Source organism: Sipha flava, unplaced genomic scaffold (assembly GCF_003268045.1).
Source record: "Sipha flava isolate LNK unplaced genomic scaffold, YSA_version1 0_pilon_pilon, whole genome shotgun sequence".
Taxonomy (NCBI): Eukaryota; Metazoa; Arthropoda; class Insecta; order Hemiptera; family Aphididae; genus Sipha; species Sipha flava.
In genome coordinates this window covers 3,289,119-3,307,210 of record NW_020271713.1, presented here as the reverse complement: position 1 = coordinate 3,307,210, position 18,092 = coordinate 3,289,119, and the positions used below count along the sequence as shown (strand labels likewise).

At 27.7% G+C, this 18,092-nt stretch overlaps 2 protein-coding genes across 12 annotated transcripts in view; one reads left to right on the top strand and one right to left on the bottom strand.

The window, feature by feature from the left end:
- LOC112688987 (piezo-type mechanosensitive ion channel component-like) overlaps positions 1 to 14,622 on the bottom strand; it is a 41,809-nt gene extending 27,187 nt beyond the window's left edge. For 2 of the 11 annotated variants that reach the window (XM_025562647.1, XM_025562889.1), the window contains exons 1-6: positions 14,339 to 14,622; positions 13,750 to 13,818; positions 2,054 to 2,149; positions 1,826 to 1,948; positions 1,482 to 1,730; positions 1,151 to 1,397 (exon numbers count right to left, since the gene is read on the bottom strand). In XM_025562647.1, the coding sequence (XP_025418432.1) occupies positions 1,151 to 1,397; positions 1,482 to 1,730; positions 1,826 to 1,948; positions 2,054 to 2,149; positions 13,750 to 13,813 (779 nt within the window). In that variant the 5' untranslated portion in view covers positions 13,814 to 13,818; positions 14,339 to 14,622. Of the gene's footprint in view, positions 1 to 1,150; positions 1,398 to 1,481; positions 1,731 to 1,825; positions 1,949 to 2,053; positions 2,150 to 13,749; positions 13,819 to 14,271 lie in introns of all 11 variants that reach the window. The other 9 variants (XM_025562962.1, XM_025563119.1, XM_025562568.1 and 6 more) reach the window with 8 other exon arrangements.
- A 223-nt stretch (positions 14,623 to 14,845) lies between these two features.
- Positions 14,846 to 17,927, top strand: LOC112689566 (DTW domain-containing protein 1). Its single transcript, XM_025563378.1, has 5 exons — positions 14,846 to 15,144; positions 15,224 to 15,364; positions 15,507 to 15,571; positions 17,450 to 17,559; positions 17,634 to 17,927. The coding sequence occupies exons 1-5, from the start codon at positions 14,983 to 14,985 to the stop codon at positions 17,888 to 17,890; spliced, it is 735 nt and encodes a 244-aa protein (XP_025419163.1). The 5' UTR covers positions 14,846 to 14,982; the 3' UTR covers positions 17,891 to 17,927.
- The last annotated feature ends 165 nt before the right edge of the window (positions 17,928 to 18,092 follow it).

Below are 18,092 nucleotides of genomic sequence, written 5' to 3'. Positions count from 1 at the left end.
ATTTTAATTTAATTTAGGAAAATAATTACTATGATTTTTCATGTGAACGTAGTTGCTTCCAGGGGTGAATTTAGGAAAGGTTTAGGAAATCAGTTGACCCACAATTAATATTTGTTGATAAAATTGGCCTTTTGAACACTTCTAATATTTTTTAAGTAAGATAAGTTGAAGTTAAAACTAAACTGGAAAATGACTCAGATTCCTCTCTCACCCCATATGACTCCACTGGTTTAATTATATAGTAAAATAAAATATCTTTATGCCAGACCCCTTGTAATATTTCATAAAATAAGATAAATGTTTACAATGATAATTATGGATAAAATTAAAAAACAAATATTATATGATAATATATTTTTTTTTATTACAAGGAATACATTTATAATCCACTTTCAACTCTAATAAGTGGTTTCTTGAAATAGCCTGACCCACAGTTCTCTAATTGTAAATTCGCCTAGGGTTGGACCCTATTTTAAGAATAAATCTCAGGGCTCCCGTTGATTGCCATGTTTTCGGGTGGGCCAGACCGACATTGAATAATGCTAATTCGTATAAAAGCTATTAGGTAGTAGGTACACGTAGAGGGCGCGTAATAATCACAATACAGCACGATGACGAGGTGATGATTACGAAATACGACCGCTACGTCCCAATGTCCTCTTTAAGAAACACGTATAAAATATACCATAAAATTAATTCGATTAAACCGATTGTGGAGATCAGTTCAAAACACTTTAATAATTGTGTAAACGAACGAGAAAAATAGAAGGTATTACACTATCGGTTATTAAACTACGAACATTTATATAAACCATTTCCAAGAAATTAACTACAAAATAAAATCGGATAAGAATGTAGGTACATATTTCTGAGAATTCAAATCCCAAATCATTCTATAGAACTATTTTCGTTTTACGGCACTTTTCCTATAAACTCAATACATAATTGATTAAAATACATCGTCACAGCAATTGTAATAAATAGAATAATATAGTGTCTCTTATAGAGGATGAGGGTCTGAAAGGGTATGAAAAAAAAAATAGTAAAAATTTATCACGAAATAATATTAAAATTTTTCATAGTAAATAATACGTTTCTCTAAAGTAAAAAGTACCTGTAATAAAATAAAATAATAATAATTAATTTTTACCTTGCAATTGGTGAATCTGGAGGTAAAAGTATTTGAGCCCACTCCATTTGATATACAAAAAGAAAAGATACATGTATACAGGCAATAAAACAAATAAAACGAAATAAGTAAGCAAATCCACGAGTTATAGGATGATAACATGACCACCAAGTCATTATTCCTAAGAATGTGATGTAATAAAATGCACTGATTATTGAAGGTACTGCCACTCCAGCCAAACAAATAATAACCAAACAAAGATATTTTCCTAAAATGAACAATATATTTCTATACAGTGTAAAAAATATATATATATTATATATATTTATTGAATAAATTAACTTTAAATTACCAATAGAAATAGCAATAGAAATAGAGCTTGTTTGTTGCCATGTTGCTCTTGATTCAGGTTCAGTGATTTCAACAAATGTATTTGATGTTTCTTCTACCTCAGAGTTAATTTTAATTAACATTCTTTGTATAATAGTAGATGCACAAACCATAATTAATTCTGGTAAGTAGAAATAAAATATTTCAATTAATTGCAGTTTTGATAGTTCAATTAAACCAATATAACGAAACAAGCGTTCTATTCCATCGCCTAAAATAATATTTTTGTAGTTAAAATATTTATATTTATTAATATAAATATTAATTTAAATCTAAATGGTAAAAAAAAAAATGTAATTAACTTACAAGTTGGTTCTAGAACTTTTCCATATGGCTGCATTATAAGAAGAATAATTTGGAATACAAGCTGAATTAATACCATGAGCCAACTAATTAAAGTAATAGTTTTTAAAAACACTCCTGAACCTCCTTAATAAAAAAATAAAATACACAAAATATAAATATATATATATATTTACATATTACACCTAAAAAACGTTCCATATTTTCTTTCAATTTGAACTAATAGTTTACCATTTATATTTTTTGAAGTAGGCGTTTTTATTACAGGAAGATAGAGTAGTAAAATTAGATACACTCCAGTTAATGCATTTTGTTTTAAACAAATACCTGGAAAACAAAATAAAACATAAATAAATTTATACATAAATACTAATTTTAAATATTAAAACTAAGCTTATTATATAAGTTATACAATTGAAAAAATTATGTTATTATATCAAATAGCTTTAAATTATATCTAGTACATATAGTAAATACATACAAGGTAAAATATAAAAAACTTTTAAAATATATGAAAATAGGTACATTTCTACAAACATAAAAATATTTTAACGTTTATACTCGGGTATATAAGAAATAAAAACTTTATAAGAAAATTAAGTATTTTATAAATATCATGTCAACACTATTACCTATTTAACAAATTTGGACTTGGCTTATTAGAATGAGATTTAAATAAAAATGTTACTCCGTTAGTTTAATTTATTAATAATTTAACATTTTTAATGATATTTTTATCCATTTTATCCATTTGTACGACCTAATGATTGGAGTTAGTGATGGATAGAAGTGACTATATCCTACCAACTTAGTCGGCAGTACTTTATGAGTAATTTAGTTACTCTATGTAGTCGACTAATTTAATTTATTTATATTAGTTGGTTATACAAAATGTAATCGAATAATTAGTCAGTAGTACCAATGCCGTAAAAACCGGGTGTGCAGAGTGAGCATTACATACAGGTCCCGATCATCATACTATAATATAGAGCCTCATCAAAAGGTCAAATGCTCAAAAATGTAAAATGATAACAGGTTTCAAGATTTTGATCTGCATACAGGCCTCGAGAAGTTCAGTTACGACACTGAGTTAGTACGTGATAAATACCAACCAATAGTCTATAGTAACAAATAGTCGCTTCTGCCCATCACTAGTTGGAGTCCTTTATAATAATCAAGTATCAATCAGTATGTTTACAATAATACGCATAGGCGGGCGTATCTAGGAGGAAGGGGGACTTAGCCCCTCCAAATATTTCCATAGGCCTCTTAAATTAAAAATAATTAAATGGTTAATACTGAGTCACGATTTTATTGACTTTGTATATAATCTGACGATGAGTTTTTAATCAATTCAAAACCGGTCGTACTTTACAAATATAAAACACCCTAGGCTAAACAATTATTTACTTATTTCTATATTATGTAAACTAATTTATAAAACTTATTTGTTATAAACAAAATATAGAAATAAACTTTATTTTTTTTTTATGTTTAAAATAATTTTATTCAATACACCAAATAAATATTTTGTTTGGAAATTAAAGTTTTTCATAATTAACATAGAATTATAATTTAATTGATAGATCAATGAGTTTAATGAGTTAATTAGGGTATAACGATTGACTTTCTAATTGGTTTTACATTTTCAACCATACTTCTAATATTTAAGTTCTTAATTCAGTTTGACAGTAACGTTTATCATGAACACACGTACCTACACTACGATAAAAAGTGATAATAATTGCTTCGTTATCACTAGCGCGCTCATTAGTAATTTATTTTGACCATTATTGACTATCAGTTCCAACTTATAATGACATCATAACGATTAATAATGCACAGAATACCGTTACCGCCTCGCGGCGTACACTGAAACCCTCAATACGAAATTTGTCAGCCTCGTCAATTTCACCAACTCAAAATGACAAAAAAACCAAAGTCTACATTTCACCAAATCGTTTTGTCCCTCTCGTCACTGATGACAATAACGACGTAGCTACAACTTTGTCTTTAACCAACTTCAAGGGTGATCCAGTGAACCTGTTTCACACTAAACGAGACATGGGGCCCCTGGCTCCACCTATCCACGTCAAAAACATTTCAAACTATTTCGTCTTAAATAAGGTATTAATCAACATTACCCACCAAAATGGTTTTACCTGAAGGTCAACGCCATCACACATCATCATAAAATCAGCAGGTCACCAAAAATGTAATACAATTATTGATCATTTTTACAAAACTAATGCTAGTTTTCATTCATACACCCCTCTTCACCTTCGTACTACAGGATCATAATCAGAAACCTACACTTTTTCACCTTAAGTAATGACATTATTAATGCTTTAGCTGAGTTGGGACACTCAGTTAAATTCATATATAACGTCAAAAATAAAAACAAATGTCCTTTACCCTAATCCTTTGTGAATATTTTAACACAAGACAATAACTAAGACGTTCTCGAAATTAAGTTTCAATACCAAAGTCCCCATTGAGAAACCAAATAAGAAACGTGGTCCTCCGCAGTGTCACAACTAGAGCTCCCTATTTCACGTGTATACGTTTTCACGTGCTCACGTGAAATTAAGGTTTAATTTATAAAACCCGTTGCTTAAAATTTCACGTGTATTTATAATTTTATTCACGTGAATCCGTGAATTTATATAATCACGTGAATACGTGAATTTACATAATCATGTTTGTCGCCATCGGTTCTCGTATATAATGACTATGTATAAACTAGGCCTAATATTAAGTACAACTGTCTAGTTACTTACGTTTAGTAAATAATATTAATAACTTATGTTTTAAATTATGACGTAAATAATTTAATATTAATTAATATACATAAAACTTCGTGAAACAAATTTAAGTAAATAGATAATATTATAACAAATAATGTACAAATAAATAATAATCTAAAATATTATAATAAATAGATTATGTAATAATAAATTATGTATAAATAAATATTAATCTAAGAAATTATAATAAATAGATAAACAAAATAATGAACGAAAAAGACATCTTATTTATAATTTTTAATTATTTTTTTATAATATAATAGTGGTCTTGCATCCACGTGATGCCCATCTACACTCAAAAATATATTTAGCGCAAAAATTTTCGATTTTGGTATAATAGTCAATAAAGTCATGAAAAGGGGATTTCATTACATACATATAGGAATTTTTATTCGTATTTATGATAATTGTTTACGATTTTATATTGTACAATTGTAACTTGTGACGTTCAATCAAAATGATGGTATCAGTGTGTGAGTTCTATTTTCATAACCGGACGCCGTGAATTACCACGAGCACATAAAAATTTCCCGGCACACAACTACTTATCCAACAACTAGATAAGTCACATGCGACGGGCACTACAGAGTTCAATAAAAGATCATGAAGCTAATCAATAAAATTATAAATACATTTTCAAATAAAATAAACAAAATAAATAGTACCTAAAATCGGTTTTTTTAATGCAATATATGACCACCATGTAGGTATCATTAACAAAATTAACAAACTCTTTATATTTTATAAATAATTATTTTTTATTCAATCAAATTTTTGATTAATGCCAGTTCACGTGAATATATTAATTCACGTGATCACGTGAATATGATTCAGATACGTGCTCACGTGATTAAGCTTTCGTTGATTGCCGTGTATTAACTATACGTGATTTATTTTGATTCATTCACGTGATCACGGTATACGTGAACACGTACATTCATATTCACGTACAAAAACGTGACCCCTAGTCACAACTGTCAATCCTACGGATACACATGAAATAATTGCCACCCCTAACCTAAGTACGTTAAGTGTGGTAATAACTATCTCAAGAATGAGTGCTCTAAAGACCGTCACAGTCCTGCCAAATGTGCCCTTTGCAATGAGGAATATTATTATCATACGACTCTCAAACTTATAATAGAACTAAGTGAACTGAAACATTTTAATCTACATTAAATATAAAAAAAAAGTTTTTAATTTTATATGATGTGAAATTATGAAAACTAGTTTAGTAAAAATAGTGGTTTGAGGGAGTAGTTTGTAATGTCTAGACTTATAGTCCCCTTCCCCAAATTATAAGCTCTAGTTACACCAATATAAATAAATACCTTTGTTCTACACGAAATAAAAAATTACACAAAAGGATATAATGTTTGTCTTATCCCCCCTCTCACTACCGTAATCAAAAAACGAATGGACTAGAGAATTTATAATATGACACTTAAAACTTCTTAATATACTTATAAATACGTTTATTTTATAGCTGAAAATGTAGTTAGGTATATTTTTATAATTTTCTTACTCAATCTAAAATATCTCAATTAGTTTGTCAAATAATTAAAAACATAACAAACAGATTAATAACAACTAATAAAAATATACGAATATCTTTTATAAGAGTTAAATAATGATATTATTACAAACTTAAATACAGTATGTATACGGTGGCACTTTTTAACTCAATAACAACATAACATTAATTTATATTTATGTTTTAAAATACAAATAAAAGTATAGGTATCACTAAAATAAGTAACCTATCAATTTATCAATTTTATCCCATTTACAAGATCTTATGAGTTTTTAACTGTATTGATCAATCAAGTTAAATATTTGTATGATTATAAATTCTAACAAAACATTTTAAAAACAATAGAAATATTATTTTAAATACGTATAAAAAAAACGATAAGATACACGTTTTAAAACTAAATTTTAATTGTTAACTAATTAATAACGTAATTACATAACATGATATATACTAAGTAGTTTTTCAGGATATGTTATTAAATTTAATAAATGCACGAATAGAACAACTATATTTTGAATACCTATTTTATTAGTTGTCAAAATGTATCTTTAGTTGATTAGTGGTTAATGGTTAGTATATGAATAAGGTCGGAACAATCCAAAATTAACTAATATTGTATAAGTATTTAAACCGGTTTTTCGATTAATCAATGTAGTTTATATTCCCATCATAATTTTAGCTCACTTAAATTATTTCTTATACTAATTTACACACCTATATGTATAAAATATAACTGATAACGCCTAAAATAATAAATAATAAAATCACAGAAATACAGTAATAGAAAATGTAGTAAAATAAGATTTTATGACAAAAAAAGTATATATTTTCAATTAAATTTATTAAAATATAAAATATTTTAAATATATCGATTAAAATCATTCTCTGAAAAAAAAAAAAAGGAATATTATCTTAATTGTATATACAAATACATTATGTAAGCATATAGATAAATAAACTTTACAGTGGAGGAGGCAAATGTAAATGTACCTATACTAAAAGTTACTATAACACAACCTTCTTCAAATTAGATGACAGATAGTAAAAGTTTTTTGCCCTTCAGAATAATTATTATTGACTAGCCAAAAAATTATCTAAAATCATAATCCATAAGACTCAATACATTGTGTTTAAACCATCAGTCTTTACCGTATTAATAAATATTATATTATATCATATTATACACACCACAAAGCAATCATAAATTATTGGTTTTTTACGTATTATCAGAAAAAATTAACAATAAAACATTTATAATTGTAACATAAATATAGTCTAACTTTGAATTAAATTTTTAAATTTTAATTAGAAACTATCTCTTAATTATACTAAATCTATATATGTTACCTCCGAATATTACACTTATGTTAAACGTGGATAAACGTACATTTTAGAAATAAACAAAATATACCTATGAACTGTGAATATAACGCGAACATTTCTCATGCATAATCAAGTAAAAATGTCAGAAATTGACAAATATTTAACGTAGTCGTGCGCATAAGATTTTTAGTGGTGGGGAAGGGGCATAAAAAAAAAAATACCCGGCTGTCACAAAATTAAATTTCAAAAAATAAAGAAAGTGCTTTCTTAGTTCTTAATTATATTACGCATAAAATATTAAGAAAATATGTGAAAAAAACTAACAAAAAAATATAATAAAAATAATGGCAATAAAATAAATTTTAATTTTAATAATGATAATCGCTTAGGTGAGGCTTTTAAAAATTGTTGTAGAACTTCAAAATCGGTAAGTTCTTTTTTTTTTTTTTGTATTTTTTACAGCTGTACAGCATTCAGATGTTTCTCCACCATGGTTGATCTTAAGTACGATTTTAAACGTTTAAATATTAAAAATGTTCTTGTTTTCTTCAGAACACATAATCCAGACAGTTCAATTGAACTGCCTAAAAAATTTAAATATAAAAAAAAAATTAACAAAATCGAATTAATTATTTCATTTATTAATTGGCAAATGTTTTTTATTTAAAATGGTACATTTATTTATAGATGCTAAAAAAAAAAAATTGGCTATTTGAAAGAGTGGTGAATTAGAAGGGGCAGGGCGGATAGATCTTATTAATTTAACTGGCAGTTTCAATTTCATTCGACGCCATTGACTTCAACCTGTTAGTCCCTCCTCCCTGCGTAAGCCACTGATTTAATATAAAATACAATTTAATATAACTTTTATTTTACATCGAATATACATTTAATTTTGATAAATAACACATTGCAGATTCCTCCTTTCATTCAAAATCCATAAAAATATTATAAAATAAGTTTATTTCACTTTTTTTTATACATTTCTCACGTTGTGCATAAGAATTGCATTACGGAAATTGTAAATGGTTATGTCTCTGTCTATAAGGAACCTAGAGATTTAGATAATATAAGTATTTATATATTATAAACATATTATTATTGTATAGGTATATTATATACAATATAAATATTTACGAGGTATGGTTATTAAATAACGAGACTGGTTACGAAAAAAGGTTTTATTATAAAAAATTATTTTACATTCGAATGCTCCCTTTCAATATACTCCCCCTTCTCGCCACACACCTTTTTATTCGTTTTTTCAATTGATCAAAGCAGTGCTGGAAGTCTTCTTTGGTGAGAGCCTATAGGAGCTCTGTCATTTTTTGCTTTACCGCTTCCATTGACTCAAACCGGGTCCCTTTCAAAGCAGATTTTATCTTTGGAAACAAAAAAAAGTCGCACGGTGCCAAATCTGACGAGTACGGCGTATGTCCGAGCACTGGAGTGCGGCCAAATACTGCTTCACAGATAGCGCGTTATAGGCAGGTGCGTTGTCCTGGTGCAAAATCCACGAGTTGTTCTTCCACAACTCGGGCCGTTTCTTACGAACTCGTTCTCGCAGTTTTGACAAAACTGACAAATAGTAGGTTAGTCTAAGTCTGCTTAACAGTTTGATCCTCTGGAACTCATTCAGTTATATTAATACCGTTAGTGTCAAAAAAAAAAAAGATAACATTGCCTTGAATTTTGATTTGGACATCCTTGCTTTTTTGATTCTGGGCGACTCAGGCGTCCTCCAATGCATCGACTGCCGTTTTGTATCAACATCGTATTGAAAAATCCACGTTTCGTCGCAAGTAATAATGTTTTTCATCAGTTCGGGATCTTCTTCTAACCTTTCAAGGAAATCTAAGCAGACATGTTGACGTAAAAGCTTTTGGTCTGGAGTCAGTTTTTTTGGCACTAACTTCACACAGACTTTTGTCATGTGTAATTCATCGTGTAAAATTTTTCTAACCGTTTCTTTATTGGCGTTTACAGCCTCGAAAATCATCCGGATGCTCATTCGACGATCTACACACACAATTTGGTTGATTTTAGTCACGGTTTCAGGAGTTGAAACAGTGACAGGGTGACCTGGGCACTGGTCATCTTCAGTGCTCTTTCCGCCCTCACTGAAGCGCTTACACCACTCATAAACACGTGCACGAGATAGAGAATTATCCTCATAGGCCTCTTACATTAATTTAAAGCATTCAATCAGGGTTCTTTTCAATTTAACGAGAAATTTGAGATTGATACGTTACTCCTATATTTCGTCACACAGGTTTTTGGCACGAGAAAAAAACACGTTCGTTTCAAACCACTACTGTAAAAATACTATAATAGTGACGAAAACGTGTTTTGATACGTGCATAAATAAGATATCTAGAATCTAGATATCTAAAAAACGAGTAGTGTGTTGGGTATCTAGATTCTAGATACCCAACACACTACTCGTTTTTTTCCCCACACGTCTAGGGCACCCTATATGCGGGCAGTCTCGTTATTTAATAGCCAGACCTCGTATATATTATATATTATAGTTAATGTATTGAATTCCGTTATTTTATGAAATTACCTATGAATGTTAGTTAAACTATGAAATCATAATCATACATGAAAATTATACTAATTATTTTACAGAATCAGTGTCATTTAAACGGTTATTTTCGTATTTTTACACAAAAATAATGGAAAATATTTTTATCAAGCTATTATTTTCATTAATATAATTTAGAGTATTAAAAATGTTTAATAAATGAGAAACGTTGATATAGATAATCTTATTAACCTCTTATCTACTTTTTAACTCCTTTTATGACCCATTCCATTCCTTATACCCTACCTCCCTCATAGACGGAAATCTTTGGAAATTCGAAGAGGGCTGACATTTTAAACGATATACCGAGCAATGGGAAGGTTTTCCATATACTGCCATACAAAATGTCAAAACATGTGGAGAGATATCAGTTTTTTTGTGGTGGAAATAAACCCCCTTTATTATGATGTGATAAATATATTAATTAAATATTAATATATTTATATTATTTATTAAATTACTAAATATATTTATTATGATGTGCAGTAACAAAAATAATAAAAATAACTCCTATACTTTGTATTTAACTTTATATTTAGTTTTAAACAAGTACCTAATACAGTTAATTTAAAACATATTTATAAATATTGATTATATTTTTACAGGATATTGTAATGAACTACACTATCTCAAATTTAAATAATTGATTAAAAAATGTTCAAGCACCAACACAATATAAGAAATTATAAAAATTATGTTCAAATCGTATTTTAACGAATAAAAATATAATTGATAAATGGATTTTATAAATTATTACTAAATATTACTTTCTGAACTAACATGATTTCAATATTTTCTTACGTGTTAAAACATTTAAGCTTAAAAAAAAATAATATAGTTAAAATGTTTACCCAAAATACATCACGCCAATATATTATTTTAAATACAATTGACAAGTTATAAATCAAAAAACTGAGACGTTTAGTGTGTAGTTAGATATACTACACAGAATACTATTAACAAAGTAGAAATCATTATATTACTTTTGGACTAGTTTGACGACCTCCCCCACTCACATTAATCGGTACTTATACAAAATTTAGCCGCCGAGTAGGCAATTTAATGAGAGCAAGCATATAGATAATCTTAATTAAGATTATAGGTTTTTTATGAAAAACAAATCTCAACAAAATACATTTAAAATATAATAAACATTATGAACTATGCATCATGTAATAAATTAACAGAAGTGTACATAAAAAATCAATTTAATAATAATCTTATATTTACAAGAATAAATTATTTTCATAGTAAATCAAAAAAAAATAAATAATTCAAATATAATTAGCTTTAAAAAATATGTTCCAAATTATTGATTAACAGATGAGTCATTCTCTTACATAACATATAAAAATTATCTTATGAAAAATAACAAATAATTTTTATAAAAATGATAAACATTTAAATTTAAAAATATTAAACGATAATGTAGGTCAGGATTAGAAGAGTTTAAAAGTTCTAAAAAGTGGCAAACTTTTTTAGGCTCAAGTGCAAAATTTTTCCAATCAAGGTTTTGAAAATTGTTCATGTATCCAAAGGAAATTATATTTTCTAAGAATAATAATAAACCTATAGATTTATTAAATTATTTTTACTAAGTAAATACAAATTATTTTTATATTATTATAAATTATGTTTTATTAAATATCCTTAAATTTGGTGTTATATATTTAATTATTTTATGCAGTTTCTTAGGGGATAACATTTTGATGTCAGTAGTGTACTTGTCCTTTATAGTGAAACACAAGCAGCAATTGTTTTATTGGTCAAAATACTTCTTTCTTTCAATTTAATTAAATTTGTTATTGAGAATACATTTTCACAATCATAAGTTGACGAAAAAATTGAAAGTTTAAGGAATAAATCCTTTTTAAAATACATCAAATTTCTTTGAATTTTTTATAACCAATAGTCTTTTTTAAATAGCGCAATATTTTTTGGTATAAAATTTTTAATAATTTCAATTTTTTTGCATGTTATTGAAATTTGGTGAATGTGCTACCTTTGACAAGCATGCCATAGATTTGCCATCCCTGATATAAGTAAGAACTGAAATGAAACATCATTTCATTAGAAATATGTCATAAAGACAATTAATTAATAATTACATAAATACATTCAACATTTTAACAAGTATATATATTCTCCATTATTATTTCAGTATCACATCAACTAAAAAATATATATTTATAACATAAATATTTAATTATTTCTGAATATTAATATTATTTTATTATTTTTTTTTTTTTTGGTTAATCATAAATCATAAAAATATAAAATCACTTTAACTTAGATTTTAAATTGACATAGATAATGTAATATTTTAGAAATTATGTCCTGTAACTTACTATGCAACAAATATTATTAGAGCATAATAGTTTACCTATTTTTTAAACATATTTATAATTTGAGTTATTTAAATATTAAAGAAACTTTAAAAATTAAAATAAAGATAACATTTTTAATAATCAATTAGTAGCAGGTACGTATATAAAACTTTTAAATTGCTTAAGCTACATTCTTACAACTGCATTAATGAGCTAAACTCTGTTAACTTATAATATTAATAATACAATTTTAAAAACATTGTTTTTAATGTCAATATTAAAGTTCTAATAATTTATATAACTACACATAAAGACACAACACTGTAAATTGTATATTATGTAGTTTTAACTGCATTAAAAAATCATTAACTTAATAGCATCATCAAAAAAGAAGAAAAAAAATGTACAAAATTGTTGTTATTATCATTTAAAATTATTATCCAGATATTTTAGATAGGTATTCTATCAACTAAAAAAAATGAAATATAATAGCACCATATATTAAATTTGGAAATGATAAAAAGAATATCATACAGGGAATTTCCTATAGGTAGGTCAGTATTTTCAATGTTTAATATTCAGTATTCAATAAAAATAATCTATGGCATAACAATGTAACGATTGTTACATTATAACATATGTTATACATGAATATATATATATATATATATATATATATATATAACAATTTGTGTGGATTTTCACAAAAACACAATGTTATATAACATATGTATACATTATTTATAGAAAAATGTTGACTATCTAATTAATATATAATAAATAACAATAATATAGTTGACTTTATATAAATAATTTAAATTTAATAAATTTAAAACACAAAATTGACTCTAGACCAGTGGTTCTTAAACTTTTTTGTTCTCCGAGCCCTTATGTTCCTGAAAAAAGTATAGAGCTTCAAAATTCAGTAATGTCTATTTGAGGTAACAATAATTATCGATTTTATGTTGAGTAAACAGCTTAAAATTTAATAATGTTATCATTACAGGTTGTATTGATAAATTTACTTCATTTAATTGTGTGAATTATCAGCCAAGCAAAGAAGTCGAAGTTACCTAATTTTATCAGTAAGTCTGAGTTGTAAATCAAATGGGTGATCGATGAAAAAAAACATACAATACATGGCGAAATACAATTAATCAAACATGAATTTTTCCTCAATGATTAAGAAATATAATAATATTACAATTTAATTCAGATGTGCCTACAGAGCCCCTAGACTTCTTTCACGGAGCTCTGGGGCTTCGCAGAGCACAGTTTGAGAACCACTGATCCAGACCATTTAAATTTATTTGATAGTATAAATATAAAAGGAAAAATGTAATACTCACTTATTAGTAAGCTCAACGGCAGTATTATGTGAAATAGTAGCAAAGAGATGATATACTTCTTCATGGTTCCTGTGAAATAACAATTTTTGAACACATTAACACATTGGTCGAGGAGAAAATGAACAACAAATAAAACTAAAAATAAATTTAAATTCAATGGTTATAAAGGATGGCAAAGATTTTGGAATCCAGCCAGATATGTTGAAGTTATAAAAAAATTTACGGTGGAGAAAACGCAAAAGTAAAAGAATTTCACATTAAAGCAAATTTAATCAATGAAGCAGACGTTGGGGTGTGCCGAGTGCCGAGCGTCAGGAGAATCACGTGGTGAAAAATAATTAAACGAAAGACGGAAGAAGAAAATTCCAGTCAGAATGTGGACTTTGTTTTTGTTTTTTTTTTTTTAAAAATTGTTAATAATTTTACGATCGTATCACACGCGTACACAAGCGTTGCACGCCGAACGATGACTGAATGTGTTACCACAATTATAATAATGACGATAATAGTAATAATAATTACTCTTTGCACTTCGCGTTACACAACTACCCGAATAACTCGTAACATTGCACCAACGTGTACCACCTACCCGCTGTTTCGATAAAACGCGTTCCTCGGCCGACCGACGCGTCGATTGCTCAAACGTAGAGATGTATCAGTGCCGAACGTCCGTCACCGTCCATTGTCGGGTTCGATCACCATAAAAGCAAACCTGACCGAAACGCGCCTCCGTACCGTACGCCGAGTTATGGATTTTTAATTATATAAAGTTCAAACCGCAGTCGGGCAACTCTACTCGTCGCGCTATCAACGTCGTTATTGACGTTTCACACAGGCGTGCTCAAAGTGTTCGCCGCCGCGGCCGATCCGGAACGACCGGAAACTGGTCGCCGAAAAGCAGCGCCGACCCCGGGACGTTGTTATTAATTGTAACTACAGTTACCGTTGTACAACTTATTTCGGTGTACGGACTCCCCGTTGGTCCCCGACATCGGGACGGCGTCACGACAACAACATGTTGATACGCCCTGGACGGTGATAACGCGGAGCGCTATCACGAGGGCCAAAACTATTCCATCGTGATAAGCACACGACGCGCATTCGCACACGATGTGACCCGCGATGGTACCCGGTTTCGTTAGATTTTTCGGTCCACCGGCTTAGACCTGGTGCTGGACTAGTGCGCCGGCATCGGTTTTCGGGGTGGTTTTTCTTTTACTCTTCGCGCAAACGATGGACGCTTTTGACGGCATGGACATCTCGGACGATTGGCAAATTCTGTTTACCATCAACGAACGACAACCGTGTCGTAAATGTTCAAAGTCTAGGAAATACTTCTGCTACACGTGCTACACACTGAACGCCGATTTGGAAAACAAAATCCCGAGACTCCAGGTATCTAGATCGTTTACATTGAATTTCATCGGCGCCGTGTATTGATTGTCAGGTGTTTTTTTGTCCTCCCACCTGTCAGCTTCCGTTCAAAATCGATATCATCAAACACAGGCGAGAAATTGCCGGCAAAAGCACTGCGATTCACGCTGCACTTCTAGCACCCGATGATGTTACCATCTACATCTATCCGAACTTACCTAAATACACCAAGGACAATAAGGTGACTAGACAGTTTACAATGTTCACTATAGCTTACAGTATTCTTAGATTTATTAGATTTACAACTGATTATTGAAATACTTAAATATTATATACTTATTTGACAGAAACAACAAATTAAAATATTTTATTTCCATTTCTAGGTGATCCTTGTTTACCCAAGAAAAACTGCTGTCACCTTAAAAGATATCTATAATTCAAACAAAAAGTATATACTTTTATATTATGTATCTATAGACATACTGCTCACTTAATTTGATTTATTCTCTTTTAATATTTATCTTAATAACAAAACACAACTTATTATATTAATATATTGATACAAAATAATTTATCCATCATATCATTAAATTTTTAAAATTTCTCCATTTCTAAAAGTCCTTTATTAATAAATTAAGAATAAGTACATTATTTTATTTTTGAGGACTTATAAATATTTTTTTACTGCCCTGTTTATTAGGGTGCTAATATTTTCATTTAAAAATTACTGAAAGAATAATTATGCAATTATTACAATATTTTTAATGACATATCTGATAAACAAGGTTCCACCATTCAATATGCCGACTGAAGAATCTTTTTATTAGTAAATTATCTATAATTAATAAGAACATTTATTAGAAGACACCTCATATTGGTCTGATATCTCCACTTATCCGAACTGTTAATGAACAAATTTTCTTTTAGTAGAACTGATTGCTTTTGTTTTTTTGTAATTTAAACAACTGTTTAATAAATTTAATTACTTCTAAATTTTTTTAAACTGAGGTCTCGATATTTTCATAAAATAAATTTATATTAAAATGAAACATCATTTATCTAGGGTTTCTTTATCAGTATATTTAATTCTTATCAAGTATTGGCTGTTAAGAATTTAATTGTTAATAATATGGTAAAAAAAAAAATATTCTGGTTAAATTTGGACAATTGAGAACAAACATTTAAAATCAATTTGTTTGTAATCTGTATACTATGCATTCAACAAGTAAATGTATGTTATGACATAATGGTTCAAAACTATATAAAGTTATATTCTAGTGCTCTTTGACTCTAATTCACAGATAAAACATAATAAATTATAGCATATTCATATTTAAGTGAAACAAAAACCAATAAATCATTTATAGCTGTGTTAGGCATAATACATTAAATTCGTAAAAAAAAGAATATAATCAGATAAAAAAAAAAAAACAAATACTTGTAACCATAAGTAAAATTAATTTGTTGACTAAGTCTAATTTATTAATGATATAATAATGTTTACTAACAACATATTAATTTATTTATGATCAACCTTTTTAGTATAGAAATTAACATCCTAAAAATGCTCGTTATAAATTTTGGATTGTATTCAATAGTAGAAATGGGCAAATGAATCATTTGATTCATTTGGTTTGGGTTATTCAAAAGACCCATTAATTTCATTCATTGAATGATGTACAAACTAAAAAAATTACTACTACAAAGATAAAACAAAAATTCATTGAATCAATCTTTTAAATTCATTCCATATAGTTTTGTATACTTGAACAAATTGAACTGATTTTGTTTTGATATTGGAGTAATTGAATGTATATTGTCTAAGTCATAACTAAATTGATTTATAAAATGTTATTAAACGTTAACTAGTCTCTAATGACGATCTACATGCAGCAACCAAAACAATATTTTATAAATGAATAATTTTGATTACGAGTTGATTCGTTTCCAAAAAGTACAACCTCAACAAGAATGAAATAGAAAAAAAAACTACTTTAAATTTTTGCGATTCTAATCGGTTTTTTCAAAAAGATAACCTGTTTAATATAACCTAATTGTTTGGGAATTACATCTTTATTTAATAGTTTAATTATATGAATAATCTGAGAAAAATAATATTGAAACATCATTAAAAATAATGTTAATATATTTTTTTATCTATATCCATTATTGGAATATTAATTTTATCCGTTACAATTCATTTTAAACTATGGTTATAAGTTATAATATATTTAGATGAATTTCTACATTATCTTGGAATTAATTAAATAAATATCTGAACTTTTTATGAAAAATAAAAATAATCATTTATTATCAAATTTAACAGATCAGAAGATAACCATACAAAGAATTCAAACCGGTTCATTACACATGTATTGTTCATCGATAGTACATGGAGTCAAAGCAAAGGAATTCTAAAAGATCCAATATTATCAGGTTGTATATTTGTTCATTATTTAAGATATGAATTATATTGAACATGTATTAATTTATTTTTTAATGTTGTTTAGGATTTCCATGTGTCAGACTACAAACAAGACTATCTCAATTTTGGAGACATCAAAAGGGTACTCCTAGATGGTATTTATCTACTATTGAATCTATCCATCAAATACTTATCGAATATACAGAAGCTGAAGACCAAGAAAACAAATCTCTCAACAATTATGATAATATGTTATTTTTCTTTCGGTTCATGTATGAAAAAATTCATCAATTATATGAACATGATAAGCTAAAAGCTTACAGACGACCAGTTAATATATAATAATGTTTCTGTGCAATTATATTTGTTTTTATATTTTTAAAATGTCTTCATATTATTTTAAAATTAAAGTAATACATGACCAGTATTTCAGAAATTTTAGAATTTTGATAAATATATTTTATTATTAATTTTATATATTATTGATATTTTTTATTTTCAAAGTATTCATAAGAGCTGATAAATTTTTCTATTTACAGACATT

Bases quoted from the DNA above. Each gene is read 5' to 3' on its own strand.
- LOC112689566 (XM_025563378.1), top strand. From the start codon at position 14,983: ATGGACGCTTTTGACGGCATGGACATCTCGGACGATTGGCAAATTCTG. The intron at 15,145-15,223 runs GTATCTAGATCG...CCCACCTGTCAG, and splicing joins ACAAAATCCCGAGACTCCAG to CTTCCGTTCAAAATCGATAT. The intron at 15,572-17,449 runs GTATATACTTTT...CAAATTTAACAG, and splicing joins ATCTATAATTCAAACAAAAA to ATCAGAAGATAACCATACAA.